At 38.0% G+C, this 27917-nt stretch overlaps 2 protein-coding genes across 3 annotated transcripts in view; both read left to right on the top strand.

The window, feature by feature from the left end:
- LOC127648669 (kinesin-1 heavy chain-like) overlaps positions 1-11485 on the top strand; it is a 29354-nt gene extending 17869 nt beyond the window's left edge. For both annotated transcript variants that reach the window (XM_052133382.1, XM_052133380.1), the window contains exons 17-26: positions 1770-1887; positions 1977-2032; positions 2391-2500; positions 2692-2793; positions 4279-4339; positions 4447-4518; positions 4721-4825; positions 4992-5208; positions 5529-5664; positions 9665-11485. In XM_052133382.1, coding sequence (XP_051989342.1) covers positions 1770-1887; positions 1977-2032; positions 2391-2500; positions 2692-2793; positions 4279-4339; positions 4447-4518; positions 4721-4825; positions 4992-5208; positions 5529-5664; positions 9665-9668 — 981 coding nt within the window. In that variant the 3' untranslated portion in view covers positions 9669-11485. The remainder of the gene's footprint in view (positions 1-1769; positions 1888-1976; positions 2033-2390; positions 2501-2691; positions 2794-4278; positions 4340-4446; positions 4519-4720; positions 4826-4991; positions 5209-5528; positions 5665-9664) is intronic.
- Positions 11486-14816: 3331 nt separating this feature from the next.
- LOC127649397 (NACHT, LRR and PYD domains-containing protein 1 homolog) lies at positions 14817-26904 on the top strand. Its single transcript, XM_052134469.1, is given in 13 exon segments — positions 14817-15028; positions 15197-15301; positions 17827-18075; positions 18491-18532; positions 18752-20274; positions 20276-20478; positions 21894-21977; positions 22079-22246; positions 23014-23094; positions 23348-23494; positions 23611-23769; positions 25198-25320; positions 25794-26904. Coding segments are annotated over 12 exon segments (2925 nt in total). The 5' UTR covers positions 14817-15028; positions 15197-15282; the 3' UTR covers positions 25921-26904.
- Positions 26905-27917: the final 1013 nt, after the last annotated feature.

The raw sequence follows: 27917 nt of genomic DNA, 5'->3' as shown, positions 1-27917 counted from the left end.
ATTACTTTAACTCAGGAGACTGCACACAGTGGAAATGATAATTCTGTGGATGATTTAAATATTCGGTTATAACATGTAGGCTATTATTACTTTGTTGCCGTTTATGGTCGGATGAGGGAGCTATGCGCCCATAAATGCTACCCAGCTTGTATTGGAGTTTAAAGATACTAAAGTATAACAAATAAATACAATAATGTACATTTGATAAAATGTGTTTACTCTTTAAAGTATCATTATTTATATATATATATATATATATATATATATATATATATATATATATATATATTAAAAATGACAAACAGAATGGAGATTTATTGTATTAATATATTATTAAATAAGAATAACAAGTAAGGCCTAAGTATTTTAAAAGTTCATATGTGATTATGTTTCTGTGACAGCCTCAATTATTTCGTTCACTCACTGCTGAGATAGTGCACTCACTGCCATTCACTATATAGGAAATCGCGAATGAGTGAACAATTTCAGACAGTCACTGTAAAGCACCATAATGATAGGAATAAATAACCACATCTTCAGTAAGTTTAAAGGGATAGATTACCCAATATGAAAATTCTGTCATAGTCCATTCACCTTCATGTCACTCGAACCACATATATATATATTTTCCAGTTTAACACGAAACCAGTTGTTTAGCAGAATGTCCAAGCTGCTCTTTGCAATATAACATAAGTGGATAGTAACTGAGGATGTCAAACTCCAAAAAGGATTTGTATGTTGAAGCCATCAAATAGGTTTGTGTTGGGAACAGACAACATTTTTTGTTGTTATTCACTGAAAATCTTGCCTGGATGTTCTGTTAAATAACTAAATTATTTTTGTCCACGGAAAAAGTTCAATTATGAGGATTTTGAGGTTGAGCTCATGACAGTCAACTCCTCCTCTTAACCTTTTCGCACATGAGTTTCTCCTGTACTGACTGACCCCCAGTGTGAGTTCTTTAATACGTGCTGTATTAAAAAATGTATTTTACCTATTATACTTTATTTTACACAGCAGATGCACTGGAGGACAGATTATATCACAACAGGTGCACTGAATGCCATATTATATATTATTAAAGATATTATGTGTTTTTTAGATGTTTATAATGATTGATTAGGATAAATAATTTACGATCGTGAACGCGCTTACCGGCTATGCACACAGTCATATTGTTTACATGCAATGTAACATAGGATGATTAATTTAAGATAGTGGCATAGAAGGTACTAAAAGCCAAGCACTTCCACTTTCCTAGCACCAGAAGTAGTTAGAATGAGTGACATATAGAATGGGAGAAGGATCGAGTGGATTGACTTGTTTCTATATTCTTTGTTTGAAGTCAGAAAACATGGCTGCATTGCAAACAGTACACTCTGACGTTAACAGCTTTAAACGTTTTAGTGATTGTTTGATATTGTGATGTTGAAAAGACTATTTGAGCAGCTGGTTCATTATGAGACCCTCTTTTGCTGAAAAACACTAGTATGAATGCAGATCGCACCGGCTTGATCATACGTGTCTGAGCCCAGCCTAGTGTAATCACACCGGTTTGATCGTATGTGCAAAAGGGTTAAGAACACTGTTTTGGCAGCACGAGGGGAACATACACAATATCAGACAGGTGGTTTTAATGTTGTGGCTGATCAGTGTGTGTTTTAAAGTCCTGCTTAACCAAATTAGTTTAAGATGACTTTAAATCTAAGGAGTATTTTCCCAGTACAATTCAAAATTCTGAAGAGACCAAATGGATGTTTGTTTTGCAGCATGAAGCGAAAATTAAATCTCTGACAGAGTATCTGCAGAACGTAGAGCAGAAGAAGAGACTGCTGGAAGAGGACGTGGACTCACTCAATGAGGAACTGGTCAAAATCAGTGCACAGGGTACACAAAATTGAATGCATGTACACACTGCTTATTGAAATTTATTTCTGTGTCCCTAATGCTGTGTGTGTTTGTGTGTGGTTATACAGAGAAGGTTCATTCAATGGAGAAGGAAAGTGAGATTCAGAGTGCCAATGAGGTCAAGGTATGAAACATACACACAAAGATGTGCATGTTCAGTCTGGACAGTTAATGTTAATTTATATATTAATTATGTGTGTCTGAGTTTGTTTTTGTGGTTTGAGGACATTTGTTTAGGTTACAAACTAGTTGTTCTGAGGGTATTATGCTATAAATGTGGTTTGAGGACACCCCTAGTGTCCCTGTAATTCAAACATCTTAAAAATATACTAAACATTTTGAAAATGTTAAAAATGCAAAATGGTTTCTATGAGGGTTAGGGGTAGGTTGAGTGTTATGGGATAGAATATATAATTTATACAGTATAAAAATCATTATGTCTATGGCGAGTCCTCCATAATTGTGTGTGTGACTGTGTGTAGGAGGCGGTTGAGCAGCAGATACAGAGTCACAGAGAAGCTCATCAGAAACAGATCAGCAGCCTGAGAGATGAGCTGGAAGCCAAGGAAAAACTCATCACTGATCTACAGGAGTACGAAGCACACACAAGCACATCTAAGATAAACTTCAGATTTGCAGTTCTTAATTTACATCATATAAAATCTTACACAAGACACATTTATATACAAAACTAATAGAGAGTAGTGAGACACTAAGGGTCAATTTGGGTAAAGTGGGAAACTTTGCTGAGGTCCATACTTAATTATCTCTTTGTCTGTCTAGTATGAATCAGAAGATCATGTTGGAGCAGGAGCGTTTAAGAGTGGAACATGAGAAACTCAAATCCACTGACCAGGACAAGAGCCGCAAACTACATGAGCTCACGTATGTTTCATTCACATGCAAAATATTATTCTGTTCACCTCCATTACAAAACATAATTTATAAAACTGGCTTCAGTTTCATTTCCCCTGTTGAACATATAAAAATCCCAGCTGCAATTTTGCAAGAAGCATAAATATACACCTGCAGTTTTACACTAACATTTCATAAATAGATTGTCTGTGAAATTAGTATAAACCAGTTTAAACAATGGCTGGAAGGGTGGCACCTTTTGCGATGTGTCCGCCTGGAGTCATTACACTGATGCGCACTCCACAAAAGCACACTGCAGTGATTCGGTGTCAGTGGAAAAAGTGTCAGAGGTTTTGTCATAAACAGCTACGACGAGCAACAGCTATTTTTGGAATGGTTTCTATTTCTGCGACATAGCACTGAGCAGGACATTCAACAAATGTGTCTAAAATTATTCTTAATACAGTATATTAAAGTCGGCATCTCACTTGCCGATGTGATTCATAAAGTAACTTTGCCCTGTGTTTGTGTGTGATTATTTATCCTGCGCAGCTTCAGTGAGAACATGAGTTGCGTTCAATAAACATTGTTGTAAACTTTGTTCAGTCTGGGATTTGCTCTGATTTCTTCATTTTATTGTTATTTATCCTAATTTTAGTGTATGAATATTGTGGTGTTGCATCTGGTGTGGACAGGCAGATAGCTTGATGCTGGAATCTGATTGCGTTGCATATGGTTAGGACGAGGTGTAAGACGTTATTTTCTGGAAGCGCTTTTCATGTGAAGTTTTGTCTTAATACCCTGACACGAATCATGAACGCAGCTTCAAGATTACTGTAACAAAGCGGGAAGCCACAGTCTGCCGGCAGATTTGTATTGTGGAGGATGAGAATTTAAGAGATTTTATGAACATGCAACCTATGTGGAGACTAGTCCTTTCAATTAGATAACCTCCCACTTAGACTTTGGAAAACATTTAACGTTACTTGAATTGTTGCTATTTTAGTGCATTTCTATTTTATAATGTGGAAGGCTTTGTTTTGAAAATTGTTAATAAAGCATTCAATTGTTACATATTGTTTTTTTCCTAAGAAGGAAATAAATGGGAAAAGTATATTTAGATTCAAATTTAAGCACTTTTAAAACCTGCAATGAATCGTGATTAACTTAGAAAGATTATGTGATTTAATTTTAGCCGACTTCTAGCACTAGCAAAAAGTAATAAAGCTAAAGAAAAATGAAAGCATGATCATTATCAAGGTATTGTTCTTTATCTTGTGTAATAGGAAGCTTTCCGAGACACTGTTATTTATATCCATACATAAATGTAGTATAAAGTGTTCTGTATTTTTAAGATGTAAGAGATGTTTATGGTGCTTTTGGAAATGTTTGTAAATCTGTGCTGTGGTATGTTTTGTGATTACATGTCAGGACATGGAAATCATCCTATATTTTATACCTTATGTGCCTTTGTCTTGATGGTGGTGTCAAATAAAATATTTAAATGTGTTACAGTATGATGCAGGACCGCAGGGAACAGGCCAGACAGGATTTGAAAGGCTTGGAAGAGACTGTGGTGAGTGCATTTCATTCATCTCAACACTAGAGAGCGACTGTTGATCACAGTATTTATCAGAGTATTCAACAGGTACATTAAATATTCTCCTTTTGCATCCATCTCAGGCCAAGGAGCTTCAGACTCTGCACAACCTCAGGAAATTGTTTGTTCAGGATCTGGCAACTCGTGTTAAAAAGGTGTGGTGGATTTGTTCTTCTCTACTCTTAAGTGTCATTCCTTTGCATCAGTTATCTTTCAAAAGTAAATCATCTACAGTAGAACTTACCATTTAGATCAACTGACCTAGTCCAGATTGAGAATGTTGTACTTTTTAAGCAGTTTACTTGATGTTTGCTTAGAATGGAAGTGTGAAATTTGTATGTGTGTGTGTGTGGGTAGAGTGCAGAGATGGACTCTGATGAAACTGGTGGCAGTGCTGCTCAAAAGCAGAAGATCTCTTTTCTGGAGAACAATCTAGAACAGCTCACGAAGGTTCATAAACAGGCAAGTACGAACCAAAAAAGTCCCCTAACCACGATTCACAGATTTGTAAACGTGCATAAGTTAAAAATTCAAATGTACATTCTCAATGATTTTCCTATTTCCTCCTTTTCTTCATGTCTAACTTATTATTTCTCTTGCTCACTCACTGGTGTCCTTCTCTCTTTAGCTGGTGCGTGATAACGCCGACCTGCGCTGTGAGCTTCCTAAACTGGAGAAACGCCTTCGTGCAACGGCGGAGCGTGTGAAGGCTCTGGAGTCGGCACTTAGAGAGGCCAAAGAGAACTCGGCCCGTGACCGCAAACGCTACCAGCTGGAGGTGGACCGCATCAAAGAGGCTGTGAGAGCCAAAAACATGGCCCGCAGAGGACACTCCGCACAGATAGGTGACTATACTGTAACATACACGCTAATCCCCTTTATTAAAACAACAGCAAAAAAATTGTCTGTGTTCAGGTTTAATTTGTGTTAATGGGTTACTTTTAGCTGCAATGCAACCTATGCAAGAAATACAATGTTTAGTACGTTCATACTCCAATTAGTACATTGTAATGTCTGTAATGTTCTTTAATCGATTCACTTTTCTTAGTGTCAGAAAGAGTCAGGCTCTAAAGCTTACTTGACATACAGTGAACACACGTCCTTTTTTTTCCTCTCTCTCTCTTTTTTAGTAAACAAAATCATTTATATTTTTCTCTTGCTATAGCTAAACCCATCAGGCCTGGACAGCAGCCTGTAGCTTCTCCCACTCACCCTAACGTGCTACGCGGGGGGGGCGGTATTCACCTCCAGAACAGCCAACCAATGCCCATCAGAGGAGGTGGAGCTAAGCAGGAGAAGAGGTTTGTGCAGTTTCTGAGTAAGAATCTGTTGCTTATTTATGGACAAAGACCTTATGTACTTGCCATTTATCTAACCCAGTGTACCACTCGGGGTACGAGAGGTGATGCGAATAACATTCTGAGATTTATCGTCCTTTCAATTTCATCACAGTCTAAAATAACATTCAAACCCAGTTCATTTAATTATTTTGTGTGCCTTCTAGTGTAGAAACACCAATATGGTTGTGTCAGAAAAATATGCAATAAAATAACCCTATCTTTTGCGGTTATAAAAATGCATTATCTCATGCGTTGTGTGTCACACAAGTATCTTTGCTAGGTTACGTGGCTTAGTGATAGCAAGTAAAATAATTCACTGTTTTACCAGACTCGCTCATGTCAGTCGTCCAGTTTTTTTACAGTTTAAAACGTAATTTGTATTTAAGGTTAGATGCATAGGGATTTTTGATACTGATGGTATAAGATGGTGTCAGACATTCAGCGCCACCAAATAATTTCCATTTTCACAAGCAGTAATTTACACTCACATTTGTTCGCACGCTAGAGACCTGTTTTTACATTGTTGCATGATTTTTTTTTTTTCAGCAAGTGAGCTCAACCTTGCTAACAGTGTCAAATGTGACACAAAAAAGCACCTTGAGCTGACCGCGCAATTGCACAGATATTTCCCTCAATACTCGAATTTGGCCGATAATGCCGTACTTGCAATGATGTGCACAATCTTCTTGCACACTGTGACGTGATGAGGGGGGAGTTTTCAAGTTATGCAGTTATATCATATCTAGCATTCCCATCTCAATCGTTAAGCCATTCAGTACGTGTATGATTAATATAACATGTAAAAATATAACATGTTTAATATAAGGGAGTTGTTTTACAAAGATAATTGTGTCAACATATTTTCAAATTACCTTGTGTGAATTTTACCTATGCAAAAGGAGGTTGAATGTTTGAAGGGGTAAGCCACTGTAAAAAGTTTGGGAACCACTGATCTAACACATTGCTTGTGTAAGGTCAAGGCCACTAACAAACAAATCCTTAATCTAGAGACCCTATATGTTTCCTTGGTGTCTCTAAACATAAGAAACATAAGAGAGTAGCTGTGTTAGCTTGGAACACTTAATGAACTACAATTACTATGGCTCTTTGCTGTGAATATGATGACATCATAAAGCCTTGACTAAGTTTGTAGTGTGACTAATGCTGCATTCCAGACAAAGTCGGAGGTGGGAATACCAGAGTTGATATTTACAATTTTTGACCTCAATGCATTCCAGTCAATCCCACGTCACAGTCACATGTACATATGTCAAATGCACAGTCTTCTAGGTGCTGGCTAGCTGACTATTTAGTAGCTATAGAGCTGTTCAGCCATGACATTTGAAGAAGAATAATTTGCTATGGGTTCCCTCTGGATTTTGCTATGGGTTTTTTAAATAAGGTTTTTCAACTTGAGTAAAATAAGGTCTGTGGTGTGTAAGATACATCATCTAGATGCACTGGGATGCATCATCAGTGATGTGACCTGGGGTCCTCGGGTGTTTCAGGTCTTTGGACATAAAACACCCTCTCCCAGCCAGGGTTGATCAGGCCCTGACCTGCATCCCAGCAGCAAATGCCCACGGATCAGACCTCTTGATCCATAGCCACCTGGTGGCTTTCTCTGCGGCTTCGCTCATGGATGTAATGCCAATCTCTTTGCCGCCCCTGTGATGCCCAACAGGTACATGACTTGGTAGAATGAGCATCCAGCAAAGCTCCTAAAGCCCACCTCTATGGGCTCACAGTGTGTCTTCTAGGTTAAGTTTCCTCAAAACATCACAACAACAACCTTCAGCAGCCAGTTAGAGGCCGTGTAGAGGAGGCCCAACCTTGTTTTTACTCATGGACGGGGTTTCTCTCCACCTTTTACAAAGTGCATGTACTTTTTGGGGGCATGGTGATGCTTGCTGATGCTAATAGCTGAGACTATTCTCTCAGAGTCCGCTTTGAGCACCTGGTCATGGCGCCAATGATAACAGCCTTCCCCCAGGACCTTTGGGCAGCGACAAGAAATTTGACACAATAAAAGTCTGCCTGCATGATGTTTGACCAGGTAACCATGTGCTGTGGTATGTCCCCCCCACCTCGTCCATGCTCCCTGCAGCTTGAGACTCACTAACTCCTTCCCCCTCCATGCCTGCTCGAATTTCCTGCTAAATCTTCACTTTCAGGGGGAAAAATAAACACTCATGAATTTTGTGAATTTTCACGAAAAATCAATACTGCTTCAAATTCATGTTTGAGGTATAAAAGTGGTGTAATCTGTTGTAGAAAATGTCCACGTATCGTCAAGTAATGTTTATCACAGACCTTATTTTACTCAAGTTGAAAAAACCCATAAGAAAATCCCAAGGGAACCCAGGGTGAATTCTCTTCTGGGTTTTTGGGCTACAACCTGAACAGCTCTATTTCTTGAGCAAAATAGATAACATGATTGATACACAAACAATTCCTCTGAATGTCCTCTCGTATATTTATTGTATATAGCATGTTTACACATTTTGTGCAGTGAAAATACTTGTCCAACTTCAAGCAGCTTTCCAGTCATTATCTTCAAAATTCAGATTTCCGAGTTGTCTGGAACGCAACATAAAGCTGGTCAGTAATGCAGCAAATGGAGACCACGGATTAAAGGGCCATTCACACGTACGCATTTTTCCCTCTGTGTTTTCTATTGTTTTTCTATGTAAACGTGCTATAGTCTTTGACCATTGTGCCGCACCTCACTCTTTTTCTCCCACCAACATATCATGCAGGAGCACTTTTTTTAGATGCCTTGTCTGGTAAAAACCAAATAAGGTCAACTTTTAAAAACGTATCTCGAGACACCTGCGCTCTCTTCTACTCGTTGCGCTGTATGCAGCGTGTTTGGTCTGAACAGCCCTTTAGACACTTAACACTGAAAGAAGGCTTCAATATAAAAGGGGAGAGAAAGTTGCACCAATAGTGGAACCAAATAAAATTGCTAAAATAATTTTTCTTAAATGGGTTTCCCAAATACACCATACCTTACTTACACAATTGGTTAAGCTAGCTAGTGTTGCTATGTTGTGATACTCAACCAACCTCTCTGCCCCTCCCCATCACAGGAAGGAAATACTAAGTACATGTAATATAGGCTACCAATTTCATAAACTATTGGCAAATCAGCATGATCCAGTAACGGTCGATCTCTAATTTCTATTTATTTATATATGGTACATAAACCAATTTTAATGAGAGTGTGTGTGTGTGTGTGTAAAACATGTCTTGAGGATTTTAAACTTGCATATAGTCTACCATGTTTTAATGATAAACAATGTTAAGGCCATGTTGAATGTCCCCTGTCTGTTTAAGTAAGAGTCTGTCACGATTTATTTTGAGATTGTGTTAGTTTGTTTTGGTATGGGGATATGGTATTCATTTTATTTCTTCAGGTCTTGAAAAAGGTCTTAAAAAGTCTTACATTTAATTTTAAAATCTCTGCAGGAACCCTGCACTGAAACATCAGTGCCACCTTGAGGAAGAAATAGCATGTGTAGATGTATTTGTACATGCATATGGAATACTGATAATTCACAATTGTCTCACAGAATACCATGATTTATTAGTCATTTTTTGATTATGGCACTCATTTGTCTTGTAATAAACAAAGAAATGTATATCCTGTGATAGTAAACTTATATTGACATGAAATAATTGTAAAAATATGATTTATGTTCATAACAGACACTTTCATATCTTGGGTCTTTTTAAAGATATTCTAACGATATGTGGGCATAACTCCAAAAAATGAACAGTGGGTGGAATGAGGTCCCAGGTCACTTAAGACCTGAGGTATGCATTAAAGGGTTAAAGAAGAAAAAAGAATAAAGCCCAGTGTGGACATGATGTAGAACAAAATGCTTTGTGTTAATGAGCTAAATTTCTATTGGATGCAGCATTCTCACTGCCTTTTTTCTTTTGTTTTGTTTTTTAGCTGAAGAAGCGTTTTTATCCCTCATTACCAATGATGCAGAATGCAAGAAATCTTCATGGAAACCTGTCATTCCATTAACATAATCCCTCCTGCTGGTGCACATAGGAGGACTTCTGAATTTAAACATTCATGGCTGTACAGTCCCACTCCCCATCTGTCACGTCTCCCTTCTAAAGCAAATTATTTTATGAATATTGCACTCTCTCTCTCACACACACACACACACATGCACACCAATTGTAATTTAAAGAAATCAAGAAATAAACTTAAGCAATGTGAATAATAGACACAGCCCAGAACCCTGTGCAATTAAATCAATCACAAGGTGTCACTTTTCTGACCTTCTGTGCATCTGCTTCTTATTAAGATAATACACCTCAGCTTAGTTTATCTTAAGAGAAAATGGACGAGGACAAACTGCTTTCTGCATTTCTCCAACCAGTAACCTTCCCAAGCTCCGTTAAAACTACTGCCTGATATCTGTACACCATGCACACTGCAAAAAAAAAAAAAAAAATTAATAGAGAATATCTGACTGTGTTTATCAAATGCATTGCCTCACTACAGCTCAAATACTACTATATGAAGCACTCTAAACAGGTTCAAACGTCAGGGATTAAATCCGTATAGGACTATGAATGTCATTCAGATTTGTAACCTGGTTTTTACTTTGTGTAATAACTAATGGATCTCTGAAGGGGAAGGTAAAGTGGATTCTAGACATGAGTAACCCAATCTCACACAGTAGACTAATCCTGTAAGAATTGCGTAAATTAAATGTATGGTTCAAAATGCTAATGTTTTCTTTACAAACAAAAAAATTTTTGAAGGTTGTCTTGTCCGGCTCTTCACACACGTATTACAGTCTCACATAATAAAATCCTTTAAGGAGTCATTAATATTTATATATTTTTTAGATTCCTGGTGTAGTGTTTAGTGTCCTGTCTACCAGTATCTCTCGTTGTTCAGTTTAATATCTCACTTGCCTGGTCTCCATTCTGAATGGAGGTGTATGTGTAACTGGAGTCACTTGACAACTGCAGAAGACATCATGTGAATCACTGCTTCACCTCTGTTACTGATCAGCCAATCAGTTAAGCAGAACGTTTGGTGTAGGCTGGCTTGGAATTTTTTCCTGATGACTGCATTTGTCAATATATTTGTCTGATATCTATCCTTTTAAACGTTACCTGAATTTAAGTGTGTGGAGAGGTAACTTTGACTACATGAGGGCAATGAAACCAGAATGGTCTTTTCTGGACTCTTAATTTTCGGATTAGCACTTCATATTCTTCAAACTAGCATTAAGATTTTTTTGTTTAGATATTTACACTCCTGGTATTGTAAAAAACAAAGAAGAATAAAAAAAGCGTATGACTTCAATTACAGGACATGACAACCTTCTGCGTTATTTTCAAATGTATTGCTTTTTGGATGTTTTATAACTTTAAGCAAATTCACAAGGACCATTCAATATACTGTTGTGATATTAGCCCAAAATTCTTCCCTTTTCTGTGCATGAAGTATAATAAATTACGTTCTTGGGGAATGCCACACATTCATTGAAAACCCTAAAATAAATAGATTGTTTTTTTTATTCTATTTTTTCTTTTCTTTTCTTTTTATTACTGTGTAATTGTAACTCCATGACTGATTGAAAGAGTTCCACCAAAGGACAAAGGTACTGGATCATTCCAAGTAAACAGAGGTGTTCTTGGAAGATTGTGGTTGAAGGAAATAAGTGAGAGGGAACAAATTTACTGGTAATACTTTGTCTGGATGAACTGCATGACGTGTGTGATTAAATCATTTATTCTGAAACATGTTGATGTTTTCTCAATTTTTTTGTGTTTTAGTAAAGGGGTCATAGAATGGAGAGAATCATGTATTCCTTGATATTTGGACAAGTGGTAACTACTATAAAAACCTACTGTAAATTTAAAGGACAAGGCTATTAAATATCCTTTTGTGTTATTAGCCCAAAATTCTTCCCTTTTCAGTGCATGAAGGATAATAAATTACGTTCTTGGAGAATGCCACACATTCAGTGTAAACCCTAATATATATATATATTTATACACTACCGGTCGAACACTTATTTTTTTTATTTATTTATTTTTTTTCACATTTTCGAATAATAGTAAAGTAATCAAAACTATGGAACAATATAAATGGAACTATGGGAATTATGTTGTGACTTGACAAAATACAAAATAAATCATAGCTGTATTATATTTTAGCATCTTCAAAGTAGACACCCTTTGCAGACATGTACTCTTGACATTTTCTCAAACAACTTCTTGAGGTATCACACTGGGATGCTTTTTAAACAGTATAGAATGAGTTCCCATCTATGTTGGGCACTTATTGGCTGCTTTTCTTTAATTTTTGGTCCAAGTCAATTAAATGTTAGTTTTATAATTAAATATATTAATATGGAGGCATAATTATATTTTTGTCTACAAAACTAATTTCAAACATTTAAGCATACTCCTTCAGATCAAAACATTTTAAGATGAGAAATATTTCAGTCAATCTAAACTTTTGACTGGTTTTGTATATTTTTTTTTATTACTGTTGTAATTATAACTCCATGACTGATTCACAGAGTTCCACCAAAGGAGAAAAGCACTGGATCATTCCAAGTAGGTGTTATTGGAAGATTGTGGTTGAAGGAAATAAGTGAGAGGGAACAAATTTAAAGGTGACAGTTTGTCAGTGACGTGTGTGATTAATTCATTTATTCTGAAACATGTTACCATTTTCTATTTTTGGGAGTAGCTCACACCCCCTAAAGTGGCATATACTCTGGGGGTGGTGATTACTGCTTTTGGAAAAGATCATGAGGTATCTGTGTATTACTCCTTGTTAATTCTAGGGGATGGGTAAACATGGTACTGGAGGAGGGAGTGTGGGCTAGGATTCTAAAAAACATCAAGTCTACATCTAGAGATCCAAGGGTGCGCCTTATGCAATTCAAGATTTTACATTATATTGGACCCCCCTCTAGATTTCTCTGTACGGCTGTGTTTGTGATATTTTTCATCTAGGGCCATTTTATGCGTGGTAAGGTATTACAAAAACTGTCTTACAGCACCTTTAATGTCAACAGTCAGAAATGTGTTTACATAACAGTTTAGAATAATTAACTAACTAAAATTCAACAAAATTATATTTTCTCATTTTAAAGGTTCTAGTAACTTCCTAGAGGATATATGAACATACTACAGGTGAGATTATTACAGTATGAACAATTATATGAGAACAGAAATGACTTATTCTATATATTTCTGTTACTGTATCTGCTTCCTGTAATATATGCTTAACAGGAGAGATGGAATAATAAAGTCTGATCACTGACGGCAAGAGAGATCTCCACTATCACTTCCTAGAGCACGGTGCTCATAAAATCGCTGTTGTGGAGATGATGCTTTAACATCTGTCTTCAGTAAATATATATCAAATCTAGTATAGCTGTCCATTCTGATGGCTAAGTAGCTGAACTGCTGGGTTAATTTTGTGGTCAAGTATTCTGTAATGTTGAGACAGGCTGAAGACAGGAACAGACAATGATGACGAAGAGTGAACCCAAGTGCAGTATTTATTAACAATGTGAAATTCAAAAGTAAACAAACATAAACAACTTGACAATGTTACACCAAAACAATGCTTCACAAAAGACAATGGCAAACACGAGGGCTTAAATGCATGAACATGGGTAACCACATGACAGAGACAACCAGTGATAAGATTAAACTAATGAACATGATAAAAAGACAACAACACTGATGATAAAACAGAACTGATAACAAGACTCATAACATAGACCAATAAAGAGACAGGACTAATAAACATGGTGGAACAAGAGGGTCACATGACAAGGAATCAATAAGAACAAAATACATAAAACATGGCGGGAACAGGAAATCACATGACAAGAAAGAGGACAGCAACAAGGAACATAAACACAAAACATGAACAAAAACACATTAAAACATGACAGTAATATTACTGATATTTGTGATAATTCTGGGTAACAAATAAGTAGGACATCTGTGGTATTTCTTTTTTTAATCATTTAAAAAATTATCCCCAAATTGTTATATTAATGCTGTCATAAAATATTTCTAAACGTAGGTATATTCACTATTTCCATTAACAAAATGTAAAACAAATTCATAAAAAAATTTCCACCAAAAAGTTTATTACTATTATTCTTTCTGTAAGAGTATTTTAAATTAATTTGGGATCTTCTTTAATGAATGTGACAGGAAAGTCAATTTGCAGTGTTTTTCATTTTATTTGAGTAAATTACTTAATTAGTTGTTGCTAATTAACTGGCTTTAAGTGACATTGGAGATTTTGAGAGATACAATGGTTTTAATCAGTTTTACGTTCATGTAAAGTAATAATTTCATTGTATGCTTCTTCTGCTCTCACTGCCCAGCCGATCATGGGTAGAGCAGGGAGAACCGAAATTACTTTATAGTCAAAGTCCAATCAGAGGGAAAATGAATTAAATCAGGGCAAGAAAAACGTGAAGTAGCATTGGTCATAACAGGCAGGGAGAGAGAAAACCAGATGGAAAAAGTCTTAATTCAGAGACACACAAGGAACATCCAAAACTCCCTGAACATGTAACAGAAACGGACAGAAATCAGATGATCTAACACATGATGATCTAGCAAAAATCTAAATAACAGGCAGACTACAGATTCAGAGGAAAAGAAGACACTAGCACAATAATTAAGTGGTTTGAGGTGGAAAAGAACAACTATTCATTTTTTTTTAAATAATTGATTACTGTACTCATATTGTTATAAATAGGCTACTGTAATAATCTCACCTGTAGTAAGTAGTAATATATATATGTATATATATCCTCTAGGAAGTTACTACAACCTTTAAAATTAGAAAATATAATTTGTGAATTTTAGTGAATATTTTTGTAAAAATAATTGATTACTGTACTTATATAATTGATCATACTGTAATAATTTCACCTGTAGTTTTTTTTCCATGTATAACTTGCACGTGAATGAGAGGATATGTTCTATGTTTTGGGGTAGTGAGTGGAGTTTTCAGACGGTCCCGTACTCCTGCGAAACCAAAGTCCAACGGATGTCGAATGTCAAACTAACTTTACCGCGGTCTGCATAACCGGCAGAAATAGAAAGGCTAATCAAATATTTCCCGTCCCGCCATATCGCTCATGGGAGTTTCAGTATTTAACGGGGGAAAACGTATCCGGTTCAGACATCGACTCATGCAGAAAGCATTCAACTGTTAAAAGCGGGCTCAGGTTGTTTCAACACTAGATTCTGACAAGGCCAGATTCTCTGTTGTGATGTCTTAAAGCCAGTGGTAGGCCTACAGAAAACTGCTCAATTTCTCTCATGTGACTATATTCAGGAGATTGCTATCATTTTTAGCTGTTTTTAAAGTCATATATGGCGTAACGTTATCAATGCTTTCTTACCATTTCAGATTTTAAATATGAGTGCATTAGTTTTACATCTGTCTAATTTTAAGGATAGATAACTTAAGACAGCTCTCTGCTGCAGAAACGGCGCGTGGTGTGTTGAGAACTGCAAGTTTACAGGCGTTAATGAGACACCATGGACCACGACACGGAGCGTAAGTACCATTATTATGGTGAAAGAAGACATGCAAAATAGCCTGTTACTTTAATAAAAAAAAAGTTGTAATACAGTTGTCCTGACTAGCCCTAAATGTTCTAACAAAAGCAAAATGTTGTCATTATTTACTCACTTTCATGTTGCTCCAAACACGCTGTTATGCTTTGTCGAACACAAAAGACGTTTTGAAGTATCTGCACACAGCTCTTTTCCATACAAGGCTATTCATAATTACCACCTTTGTAAACATCATAAAAGTAGTCCAAATAACTTGTGTGCTATATCCCAAGTCTTCTTAAGCTATACGATAGACCTTTTCAAGGATGTAAACAGTAATATGTCTGGTCCTGAAACATTTTCAATAGCAGCATTTTCATAACCAGAACTGTCAAAACTAGCGAGTACTATTTGAGTTTATCTTTAACAGAACAAATAAGATGTATGAAAAACTGAAAATAAACAATGAGGTGTCATCACCGGATCCTTTAAATCCTTTTAACAACTTCTCAATAGACATCAAATGTTTACTGGATTTTCAGAGAATAATTACTATTTTAAGTCTGTTCATCCCATTAAGCTTTTGCATGGCTTCAGAAGACTTGAAATATAGTCATTTGGACTACTTGTATGGTATTAATTGTACATTATATTACTTACCTAGTCATAGTTATACCTTAGAGTAGAATCCATTATAACACAAGCAACTTCCAATTTTATCTGCAGACCGGGTCCCCCGGGAGAGACTGTGGGAGGTGCTGCGGGAGTACGGGGTGGGGGGGTCCCTTCTTAGGGCAATCCAATCCCTGTACGTCCAAAGCGAGAGCTGTGTCCGGGTCCTCGGCATGAAGTCGAGTTCATTCCATGTGAGGGTTGGTCTCCGCCAAGGCTGCGCTTTGTCACCAATCCTGTTTGTGATATTCGTGGACAGGATATCGAGGCGTAGTCGGGGTGGGGAAGGTGTGCGGTTCGGTGGGCTGGGGATCTCATCACTGCTTTTTGCAGATGACGTTGTCTTCATGTCATCATCGGTCCGTGACCTTCAGCTCTCACTGGATCGCTTGGCAGTCGAGTGTGAAGCGGCTGGGATGAGGATTAGCACCTCTAAATCTTAGGGCATGGTTCTCAGCAGGAAACCCATGGAGTGCGTACTCCAGGTAGGGAAGGAGGTATTGCCCCAAGTGAAGGAGTTCAAGTACCTCGGAGTCTTGTTCACGAGTGAGGGGACAATGGAGCGGGAGGTTGGCCGGAGTATCGGGGCAGCGGGGGCGGTATTGCACTCGCTCTATCGCACCGGTGTCACGAAAAGAGAGCTGAGCCGGGAGGCAAAGCTCTCGATCTACCTGTCAATTTTTGTTCCTACCCTCACCTATGGTCATGAAGGCTGAGTCATGACCGAAAGAACTAGGTCGCGAGTACAAGCGGCCGAAATGGGCTTCCTCAGAAGGGTGGCGGGCTTCTCCCTTAGAGATAGGGTGAGGAGCTCAGTCATCCGTGAGGAGCTCGGAGTAGAGCTGCTGCTCCTTTGCATCGAAAGGAGTCAGTTGAGGTGGTTTGGGCATCTGGTAAGGATGCCCCCTGGCCGCCTCCCTTGGGAGGTGTTTCAGGCATGTCCAGCTGGGAGGAGGCCTCGGGGAAGACCCAGGATTAGGATTACATCTCCACACTGGCCTGGGAACGCCTCGGGGTCCCCCAGTCAGAGCTGGTTAATGTGGCTCGGGATAGGGAAGTTTGGGGCCCCCTGCTGGAGCAGCTGCCCCCGCGACCCGACTTCGGATAAGCGGTTGAAGATGGATGGATGAATGGAATTATATATATATGCTTTAAGAAAACTGATAAAAGCAATGTAGTCTTATAAACAGCCATACAATATTTGTAAGTGTTTATAAGACATTACAGGTCATGCGGGAAGTTATATACATACTACATGCACCAAATAACACACATTCAATGTTAATTATGTGATATTACGAAAAACATATAAAGCTACAATAATGTTGATTTCCACAAAAATTTATTTCAACTCGTTCCTCCTTTTCTTTAAATAAAAATAACATTAAAAAACTTGAGGTTCAGTGAGGCAATCACAATAGAAGTGAAAGGGGCCAATGTACCCCCAGGTACACCTCCAATTAGTCTATCAGAAGCTAATTGCCTAAAGGCTTGACATAATTTTCTGGAATTGTCCAAGCTGCTTAAAGGCACAGTTAACTTAGTGAATGTAAACTTCTGACCCACTGGAATTGTGGCATAGCCAATTAAAAGTGAAACAATCTGTCTGTAAACAATTGTTGGAAAAATGATTTGTGTCATGCACAAAGTAGATGTCCTAAATGACTTCTGAAATCTGAGTAGTTTTAAGGACTTCAACCTAAGTGTAATGTGATGTGTTGGGTACCAGATTTACTCAACAAATTGGTTAAAATTTAGCTGGTAATTGATATAATTGAAGAGATAAGCTAAATCTCTCAAATGTGCTGTTTTTACCATTGAATTTGTGACTGATTATAGTTGTCTCTTTCCCAGGTGCTAAATTTGTAGACACCCACTGGGCAGAGCTTGTTCACAGAGTTGAAAATGTGATGGCGATAGCAGAAGAGCTGCGGTCAAATAATATGCTGTATTGGGAGTCATATTGTAATATCAAAGCAGCAAATACCAACCAGAATAAAATGAGAGCGCTTTATGGAACATTGCACTCTGGAGGAACCACCGTTAAATCTGCCTTTTACTCTGCATTGGCAAAGCATGAGACATCCTTGCTTGAAAACCTGGGTAAGCACATAGTCTTGTAGATGCTGGCTACAAGAAGTTAAGTTTCATGTGTGGCAATGTTGTAATGTAGCCTCTAGTAGGAGTTATGTTCATTTGCTCAAATGTAAACGACACAATCAAATAAACATTTACAGTAAAAAACTGCCAGCTGTGGTTACCTGAAAATTAACCTTAGAAAATACAGTGACCATGTTTCAGGCATTAGAGGATGTAATGTTGGTGTCTGTATACATTGTAAGGTAACAGTTAACCCATTTGAACTGTTTTACTGTAACATTTTTACATTCTTGTTCCTTTTAAAATCAAGAACATTTTTCACATGTATTCAGTATATTCTGTGCATCTGTAAATGAACATGCTTGACGTAGGATCTATAGACCTTGATGTTAAATATATACTGTTAAAACATTTACAGGCAGCAGACCACAAACTGCAGAAGGTCAGTTAGATATTTTAGGTGAGTGTTTAATCTGAATTTGAAAATAATTTGTTCATATTTTCATCTCAGACTCTGAAGCTAATGGACATCCTACCTGATTAAACAAAAAATTGCCAAAGAAATGAAATAAACAAAACATAAAAAACAAACATCATAATGCTTTAGCAACTACATTCTAAATTACGCAACACTAATATAGCTTTCTCACTAATGATCTCAACTGTGAATTGTCCACAGATAAATATAAGAAGTGGATCCAGAAAGAATATGAATTTGTGACGGAGTATAACTCTCTGCCTGGTGAGGACGTGCTCCTGTCTGAGCGCTACACACAACCTCTGATCATCATGAGACACAGAGAAAAGAGAGAGCGAGAAGAAGAGATGTGCTCCATGGGAGACAGTTTCCAGCAGCTCCTCAGCTCAAGGAACAATGCAGACAAGGACTCCTCTGTCTTGGATGCACTTTTCACTGCAAGTAATAAGGGAATCAGTCCCAGTGCTGTCATTCTCCAAGGAAACTCTGGGAATGGAAAAACCTTCACTGCACAAAAGATCATGTTGGATTGGGCATCTGGAAAACTCGGCAGAGAGGAATTTGAGTACATGTTTCACTTGAAATGCAAAGAACTGAATCGCATGTCTGGAGAGCAGAGTTTGCTAGAGCTTTTGAGTTACAACTCTAATTTAACATCAGTTCAGATCTCACAGATGCTGCACAAGTCACAAGAAAGAAGGCTTTTCATCATTGATGGATTTGATGAGCTCAGATTTCCAAATGGTGACATGCCTAACACTTCAGTACCAAACAATTTGTCTGAAAAAGCTCTACCTCAGGCTTCTCTCAGGGCTTTGTTGAGTGGTCACATTTTGTCTGAGTCCCTCCTGCTGGTCACCACCAGATCTACTGCTACAGATGCACTGGGCAAGCTGCTCAAGAAACCTCAGTGTTTCACTGAGATAATTGGGTTCTCTGAGAAGGAGGTGGAGGAGTACTTCCAGAAGTTTTTTCAGGATGAAGAACTCTTCAGTAAAGCTTATGAGTGTGTGAAGGCCAATGAAACCCTCTTTACTGCCTGTTCCATCCCTGTCATCTGCTGGATCATCTGCACTGTTATCAGAGAGAGGTTCAATGATGGTGCAGATGTAACAAGTGGATTGGAAACAACCACCTCCATTTATGTTGACTTTCTGTCCACTCTTCTGGAGCATCACTGCCAGGGTTTGAATCAGTCTGTGCCAACCCTGTTGAGGAATTTGGGTCAACTAGCAGAGAGCGGGATGCTGGAAAAGCAAGTCCTGTTTGAAGAGAAAATGGTGAAAGAAACCGTTCCAGACCCTACTGGTAGTCCGTTTCTGGGAAAGTTCCTTTTTAAGAAACGAACCCGTCAGGAGACAATGTTCAGTTTTATGCATCTTAGCTTTCAGGAGTTTTTCACTGCTCTTTACTACATCTCAATGGATGAAAAAGAGCTTCTGAGTAAACTAGTAGAGCGGTTTCACTCTCACTGGCAAAGCTATGGTGCCGAATACATGGATGAGAATTGTCCATTAAAGTATGGATGTCCTGAAGGTCATTTCCTGCCTGTGATTCAGTTCCTCTGTGGTCTCTGTAATAAGGAAGTGAGCAGCATTCTCAAGGAGACACATGGTCTGTCAGTCCCTTCTGCTGTAATTGCACAGCTGCAAGAATGGATCATCCATGTCAGCACAGATCAAGTCTACAATTTCTTGCCCTTCATTCTTCACTGTCTCTATGAGGCTCCACGAAAAGGACTTTGTGCAGAAAGCCATTGAAGCTTGGAGGGAGATAGACATGTCCTGGGATCCACTAAGCAGGACAGACTGCTGGGCACTGTTATACTGTCTGGAGTGCTGTCCTAACTTCAGAAGCCTGAAGCTTAATTTTGCAGCCAAGGAGTTGAAAATGCTTCAACCTGTGCTACGCAGGACGCCCATACTAGAGTAAGTGTGGAAATCTAGGAATTCTCACCAATATAGAAATGTTGCCAGATATTAAGTAGAGCATAATATACAGCAGGTTGTTATTGCAAAATAAACCACATCAGTGTGATCAGGACTCCGATGTGAAGCAGATTTAGAAATATCAGACCACTAGATGGCATGTTTGACTGATCAGAATTGAGTATTCTGCTAGTCAGATCCTGCCGGATGGCGATGGCAGCAGGGGAGAGGAGCTTACCACTATGGCAGTACGGGACCTAAACTTATGGTGGTGGGGGGTGAAAATAATGGAGGAATAATGAGCAATGAAAGACAAATGTGCAGAACTTAGAAAGCATTGGCTGGATTGTGATTGAAACTACCACTTACGCTTCCATTTCCAAGAGGGGTGTAATAACCAATTTTCTTTATGGCCGATATTATAAATCTATAAAATTTTGCATCAACCATTATTTGTTCAATAGTGAAATGAAAATTTTGTCAGTTCAGGTAAATTCAGGCTAAAGGACTATTCCAGATTCAATACAAGTTAAGCTCAATCTACAGAATTTGTGGCATAATGTTGATTACCACAAAAATTTATTCGACTTGTCCCTCCTTAAAAAAAGCAAACGTTTGGGTAAGACACTTACAATGGAAGTGAAGAGGGCCAATCAGTAAATGATAAAATACTCACTGTTTCAGAAGTATAGCCACAAGATGTAAACAATGTGTGGTGACATGATTTTAGTGTGATAAAATTGCTTACTATCATTTTCTGTGTAACGTTATAGGCTATTTAACAACCTTGATGCCATGATGCCATAAACCTGGTTATCCTACAAAACATCTGTACAGCTCAAATAATACATGAGTTATAAGGAATAATGCAAGTGCTTTATAAAGTTATAAGCTCCATATTTCTGCCTTTTAAACATTCCACAAATTGTCCCCATTAACTTCCATTGTAAGTGCCTCACTTTAAACTAAATGTTTGTTTTTAAAGTAATGTAGGGATTTGTCAAAAATAATTTTTGTGGTAATCAACATTATGACACAAATGTTGTTGATTGAGATTAACTTGTATAGTTTAATTTTCTTACATTTTTCACCCTTTTTAAAAACCTGCTGTAAAGAAAGAATTTATTGTTTACAATGGGAACAAATCTAGTGTACTTTGGTTATAACATACTATATGAACAAACAAAATCAAGATGTGGCACTGAATAAAAAAAAGAATGCAGTATACTATAGTAATACTACAATCATGCATGGAGCTGAGGGGGGGGAGACAGAAAGACTGAGACATTTTATTTATATTGACTTCAAATGATGGGTACATCTGATTGTTCCTCATAGCAAGCCAGGCCCCAATAAGTTGCTTGACCAGTGTGTTTAGTGATTCTTAATGGTGTGATTTTTTTATTTTTTTTTAGGTTGACGGTGCAAAACGTTTCAGACACAGATGCTACTGATCTGATCTCAGCTCTTGGAGAAGGAAAGATACTGACTGAGTTGCGGTAAAGATCTGTGGACAGATAAGAGCTTCTATTTCTATACATGTCATCATGATGTAACTGAAGTAATATAAACCTCTATGTGTATGTGTGTACTTTTACAGGCTGAATGGCAGTTATCTGTCAGATCAGTGTGTGCAGCAGGTTCTTCTTGCTTTACGCAAACAAAGGACTGTGGGTGGAATTCAGCTTGCATTGAAGAACATCTCCGCTGACACTATACTCATTATCACTGACTTTCTGCAAAGCACAGAGAAATGGGAGGAGATCAGGTATCAGTAATCTCAGGAACACTGAGATCTCATCTTATTATACACCTTTAATTGCAAATACATTTATTAAACTGATTGCTGAATAAGATAACCGTTGATTGGTCTGTCGCTGGAAGAATATCAGACAGATTGCATTTGCATTTAAGGTTAGATATTAAAATAATGTAAGTAAGGGGGCCAGGGTAGCTCAGCGAGTAAATACGCTGACTACCACACCTGGAGTCGTAAGTTTGAATCCAGGGCATGTTGAGTGACTCCAGCCAGGTCTCAAAAAGCAACCAAATTGGCCCGGTTGCTAGGGAGGGTAGAGTCACATAGGGTAACCTCCTCGTGGTCGCTATATGTGTGGTTCTCGCTCTCAGTGTGGCACGTGGCGAGTTGTACGTGGATGCCATGGAGAATAGCGTGAAGCCTCCACACGCGCTATGTCTCTGCGGTAACGTGCTCAACAAGCCATACAAGTGATAAGATGGATTGACAGTCTCGGATGCGGAGGCAACTGAGATTCTTTCTCGAGTCACTACGCCATCACGAGGACTTAGAACGCATTGGGAATTGGCCATTCCAAATTGGGGAGAAAATAATGTAAATAACATCAAACATGTTATAAATACTTAAAAAATCAAATATTATATATATATATGTGTGTGTGTGTGTGTGTGTGTGTTTTCTATTGATTTAAATTTGATTGCTGATTAATTGTATACATTGCACTTTATAATAATAATTATTATTAAAGACCATTGATTCTGTGCTCTGATTGGCAGTTTAATGACGAATGAGGCCTGCGGTGATGCAGAGAATCTCTGCTCGTCTCTGAGACTCTTTAACTTTGATGGAAATCTTGTGTAAGGATCATTTCCACATATCAGCCTGCATGCTATTCTTTTTTTATCTGTAAAATATTAGAATCGTTGTGCTATTTATTACAAACCGCTAAATAGTTACACAACTTTTCTCCATTTAGTGTTGTGCAACCTTGTGTACGTCAGATACCTCAATTCCTAAGTGCAAATGTGTTGGACAGATAAACTTAATTTTGATTCATATTCTTAAGATATGCAAAAGTAAGTGTATTTCATGTTGACCCTTGACCCTTAGGTTGAATGTGGTGAGGTGGTGTTCAAGCCCACAGAATGAACCCTCACTCCCAGAAATCATTCTGAAATGTCCATTCCTAGAAGTGCACAGTTTTAATCTGAAGACCTTCTTACTGGCATTCCACAATGTAAACTGCTCAACAGAACAGTATGTTTTCAAAACGAATATCACCTTCTCATCATGTTCTTTATATACTGTATGTAGGTAACACTTGAAGTTATTAACCTCTCTTTATCGCTCTCACTCTTTCTTTCCATCTATAGAAGTCCAGATTTTGATAAACAGGTAGACGCTCTGCTGTCTCAACTACCCTCTGTGTCTGGTTTAAGTGGGATTAATTTTTCTGTTCCCTTCCTGACTGAAAGATGGGCTTCCAAAATCCTCTTCCTTATCCAGTCCTGCCCAAGTCTGGCAGGGCTCAGGTGAGGGCTCTGCTCAATGTGTATGTATTTGTCCATTTGTTCTGTGTGTGTGTGTGTGTGTGTGTGTGTGTGTGTGTGTGTGCAAGAGAGAGGAAGAGAAAGACACAGTATTGCACACATTGGTTGGGTTAAAGAAATACTGAGGGTTCAATGTAAGTTAAGGTCAATCGACAGAATTTGTAGCATAAATGTTGATTACCACTAAAAATAATTTCGACTCATCCCTCCTTTTCTTTTAAAAAGCAGTAATTAAGGTCACGGTGTGGCGCTTACAGTGGAAGTGAATGGGGCACATTTTTGAAGGGTTTAAAAAGGCAGAAATGTGAAGATTATTATTTTATGAAAGCACTCACATTAATTATTCTATTAAAACATATGTATTATTTGAGCTGTAAAGTTGTTTCAATCATAATTTTTACAGTCGTTTAAGGGTTTACAGTGTATGTCACCATCGAAGTTGTAAAATTTGATATACATTAACGTTGAACAGAAAAGGTTCGTAAGGGAGTTCATTACATTAAAATCACATTAACACACATATTGTTTCCACGTTGTGGCTACACCTTCTGGATCAGTATTTTAACGTTAACTAATTGGCTCCATTCACGTCCATTTTAAGTGCCTCACTGGAACCCAGATTTGTGCTTTTTTTTTTTTTTTTTTTTATAGAAATAAAAAAAATGCTGTCGATTGAGCTTAACTTGTATTGAACCCGGAATATTCCTTTAACACAGCTTTGTTGATGATGATGTTGGTGGTCTGTTTAATCTGCTTATGAGATTTGTCTCTGCAAAGTAAGCTGAGGGAAATATTTGAGCATTTATTTGGCATAATATTCAGATTATTTATTAATAATAATATTTATATTATGAACTTATTTTAAATTATTTCTGACGTCTTTATTAAAATCAGTGTTTACTTTTTTGGGGAAATCAACTGATGAATTGACTTGACTATAGTTGCATTTTGAGCTGGGGAGAAAATATTTTAGCATTTTATGGCATAATTATTTAATGGCTGATTCATATTAAATAATATAAATAGTAATATTTATATTATAAACTCTTAAAATGTTGTCAGTTGTCTTTATCATCTGACAAAATGAGGGATGAGGGATCAATGAGGGATCACTGATAACTGTTTTCTTGGGGTAAATCAGCCTACGAATGACTAGTTGTCTTTGTATATTATGCTGGAAGAAAATATTTTAGCATTCATGGCATCTGTGGAGTAACTAATTTTCAAGAACTGTCTGTGCTGTAATAGTTTGAAATGTTATTAAATGTATAGAAGAATAATAGTGCTGTCAAATGTAGGATTGGTAAATTGAACTCTCAGCTGATTTGTAACATTTAGCACAGAATCATTCACATGCAATCTTTATACTAACCTTCTGTTTGGCCTAATCAAATCTCCTCTGTTATATAGTTTTAATGCTAGTTCAGGGAGCTCTGTTGATGCACAGGGGATCCATGGATTTTTAATGGAGGAGGGAATCAGATTACTGAAGGAATCTCCCAAACGTCCCAACTGTACTCTGAAGATTAGAGGGTTTGTAATTTTATGCTCACATATCTGTTTATTTGTATTATGTTCCGTTGTGTCTAAGTAATTATTGGCTAGTGTAGTGGGCAGCTGTAATTGGATGTTAAAATGCATTAAGAATGTTTGGCTATATTTTCATGTTACGTTTAGAAGACAGGAGGCAGATAAAAGAAGTATTAACACTGATAATGAATGAGCCATCCACAGTTCATTGAAAGGTGAAGTTTATAATTTCTATACCAGTAGCGGAATTGCTAACAAGTTTCCCAATCGGCTGTTTATTTTAGTTTGATATCATGCTGGGCTCGGAGAAAAAGTATTTTAACAGAACAATTTACACAGTCCATCTTGAAGCACCTGTCATTGTTTTGATCACATAGTCAAACAGTCAGTGTGATGTACAGTAAATTATGTGTCTTTTAATCTAAGTGTTTTCATGCTGGATGGTATGTGGTGATGTGTTCTGCTTTTCTGTGAAGGGTCAGATGCAGTAAATCCACCGCTGACCACTGCACTTATCAGACCGAAGAGTTCGAGAAACTCGACTGCAACCAGAGAGTGACCATTGAGTTCTGTGGGGAGACCTGTACAGAAGAAATAAACTGAGTTCTGATAAGGAGTTAAAAGTCTTAAATTTCAACTGCTCTTACAGTTTAAAATGAACATCAAGGGTGTTTGATCAGTCTGACTTTATATAATGATCACTCCTCTCAGAAATGAGCAATTATCCCACAGATGAGTTCAGATGTAGGTCCTGACATCGTGACCTGTGGCCTACTGAATGCATTCATTTGAGTGAACATTTAGTGTGTGTTGAATCTATGCCATGTGATGTGACTCATAAGTTCTTGAATTTAGGCTCATTATAGTCAAGCTAATTTTTTTTATAACGCTTTTCACAATACACATAGTTTCAAAGCAGCTTTACAGAAAATTGTGCTGTAATGTCTTAAGTTCTCATTGAGCAGTTTCTTTGAAAAATGTCATTGAAAATCATGCCTTAAGAATATAGAGTGTATATACCCCATAACAAACCACAAACATACAGCTGTATAATGCTGATAAAACATTTCCTGATTTGAGGAAAGAATGTCAATTGTGTGCAAAAAATTTGACCAAAACACTTTGTCCGTGAGGTCCACACACACACAATTTCCAAATCCACGCAACTCAAGAATGCACCAATATATGGGTTTCTTTGCTCAAAATACCATCCGCAAGTATGCTGTGTGTGTGTGTGTGTGTGTATATCCACTTGGCTATTTTTTATTTTAAGAAAAATATGTTCAGAATGCTCCGTTTCGACCAAGAATTTATTTTCAATTCTCAAGTGTAATGTGGTTATACGTTACAGAGATTATTTTAGTTACTTTACACTTACAAGTCAAATTTCAGTTTTAAAAATAACCAAAAAGTAAAACATTTCTCCTCAGATTAATCAATCTATTGTTCTTTTGAGAGATGAAGGCTACTCCATGCACTTCTGTTTTGAAAGAATAAAACAAACTTGTGTAACTCTCCTCTCTCGTCGGCGGGGCGCTTCTGTCCGCAGAGCTGTCACTCACTGGATTTTTGTTTTGTTTCCACTTAACATTAAGTGGAAACATCGGGGGAACAGACTTCGACTCGACAAAGGGGAAACAGGGGAAACAGACTTCGACAAAGGGGGAACAGACTTCGACAAAGGGGAAACATAGGGGGAACAGACTTCGACTCGACAAAGGGGAAACAGAGGGAACAGACTTCGACAATGGGGGAAACAGGGGAACAGACTTCGACAAAGGGGAAACATAGGGGGAACAGACTTCGACAAAGGGAAACAGGGGAACATAGAGGGAACAGACTTCGACAAAGGGGAAACATAGGGGGAACAGACTTCGACAAAGGGGAAACAGGGGGAACATAGAGGGAACAGACTTCGACAAAGGGGAAACATAGGGGGAACAGACTTCGACAATGGGGAAACATAGAGGGAACAGACTTCGACAAAGGGGAAACATAGGGGGAACAGACTTCGACAATGGGGAAACAGAGGGGGAACAGACTTCGACAATGGGGGAACATAGGGGGAACAGACTTCGACAAAGGGGAAACGGGGAAAAGACTTCGACAATTGGGAAACATAGAGGGAACAGACTTCGACAAAGGGGAAACAGGGGAACAGACTTCGACAATGGGGAAACAGAGGGAAAAGACTTAGACAAAGGGGAAACAGGGGGAACATAGAGGGAACAGACTTCGACAAAGGGGAAACATAGGGGGAGCATAGAGGGAACAGACTTCGACAATTGGGAAACATAGAGGGAACAGACTTCGACAAAGGGGAAACAGGGGAACAGACTTCGACAATGGGGAAACAGAGGGAAAAGACTTAGACAAAGGGGAAACAGGGGGAACATAGGGGAACAGACTTCGACAAAGGGGAAACATAGGGGGAGCATAGAGGGAACAGACTTCGACAATTGGGAAACATAGGGGGAACAGACTTCGACAAAGGGGAAACAGGGGAACAGACTTCGACAATGGGGAAACAGAGGGAACAGACTTCGACAAAGGGGAAACATAGGGGGAGCATAGAGGGAACAGACTTCGACAAAGGGGAA

The sequence above is a fragment of the Xyrauchen texanus genome, chromosome 9 (genome assembly GCF_025860055.1).
Source record: "Xyrauchen texanus isolate HMW12.3.18 chromosome 9, RBS_HiC_50CHRs, whole genome shotgun sequence".
Taxonomy (NCBI): Eukaryota; Metazoa; Chordata; class Actinopteri; order Cypriniformes; family Catostomidae; genus Xyrauchen; species Xyrauchen texanus.
This window is presented reverse-complemented; position numbering and strand designations above follow the sequence as displayed.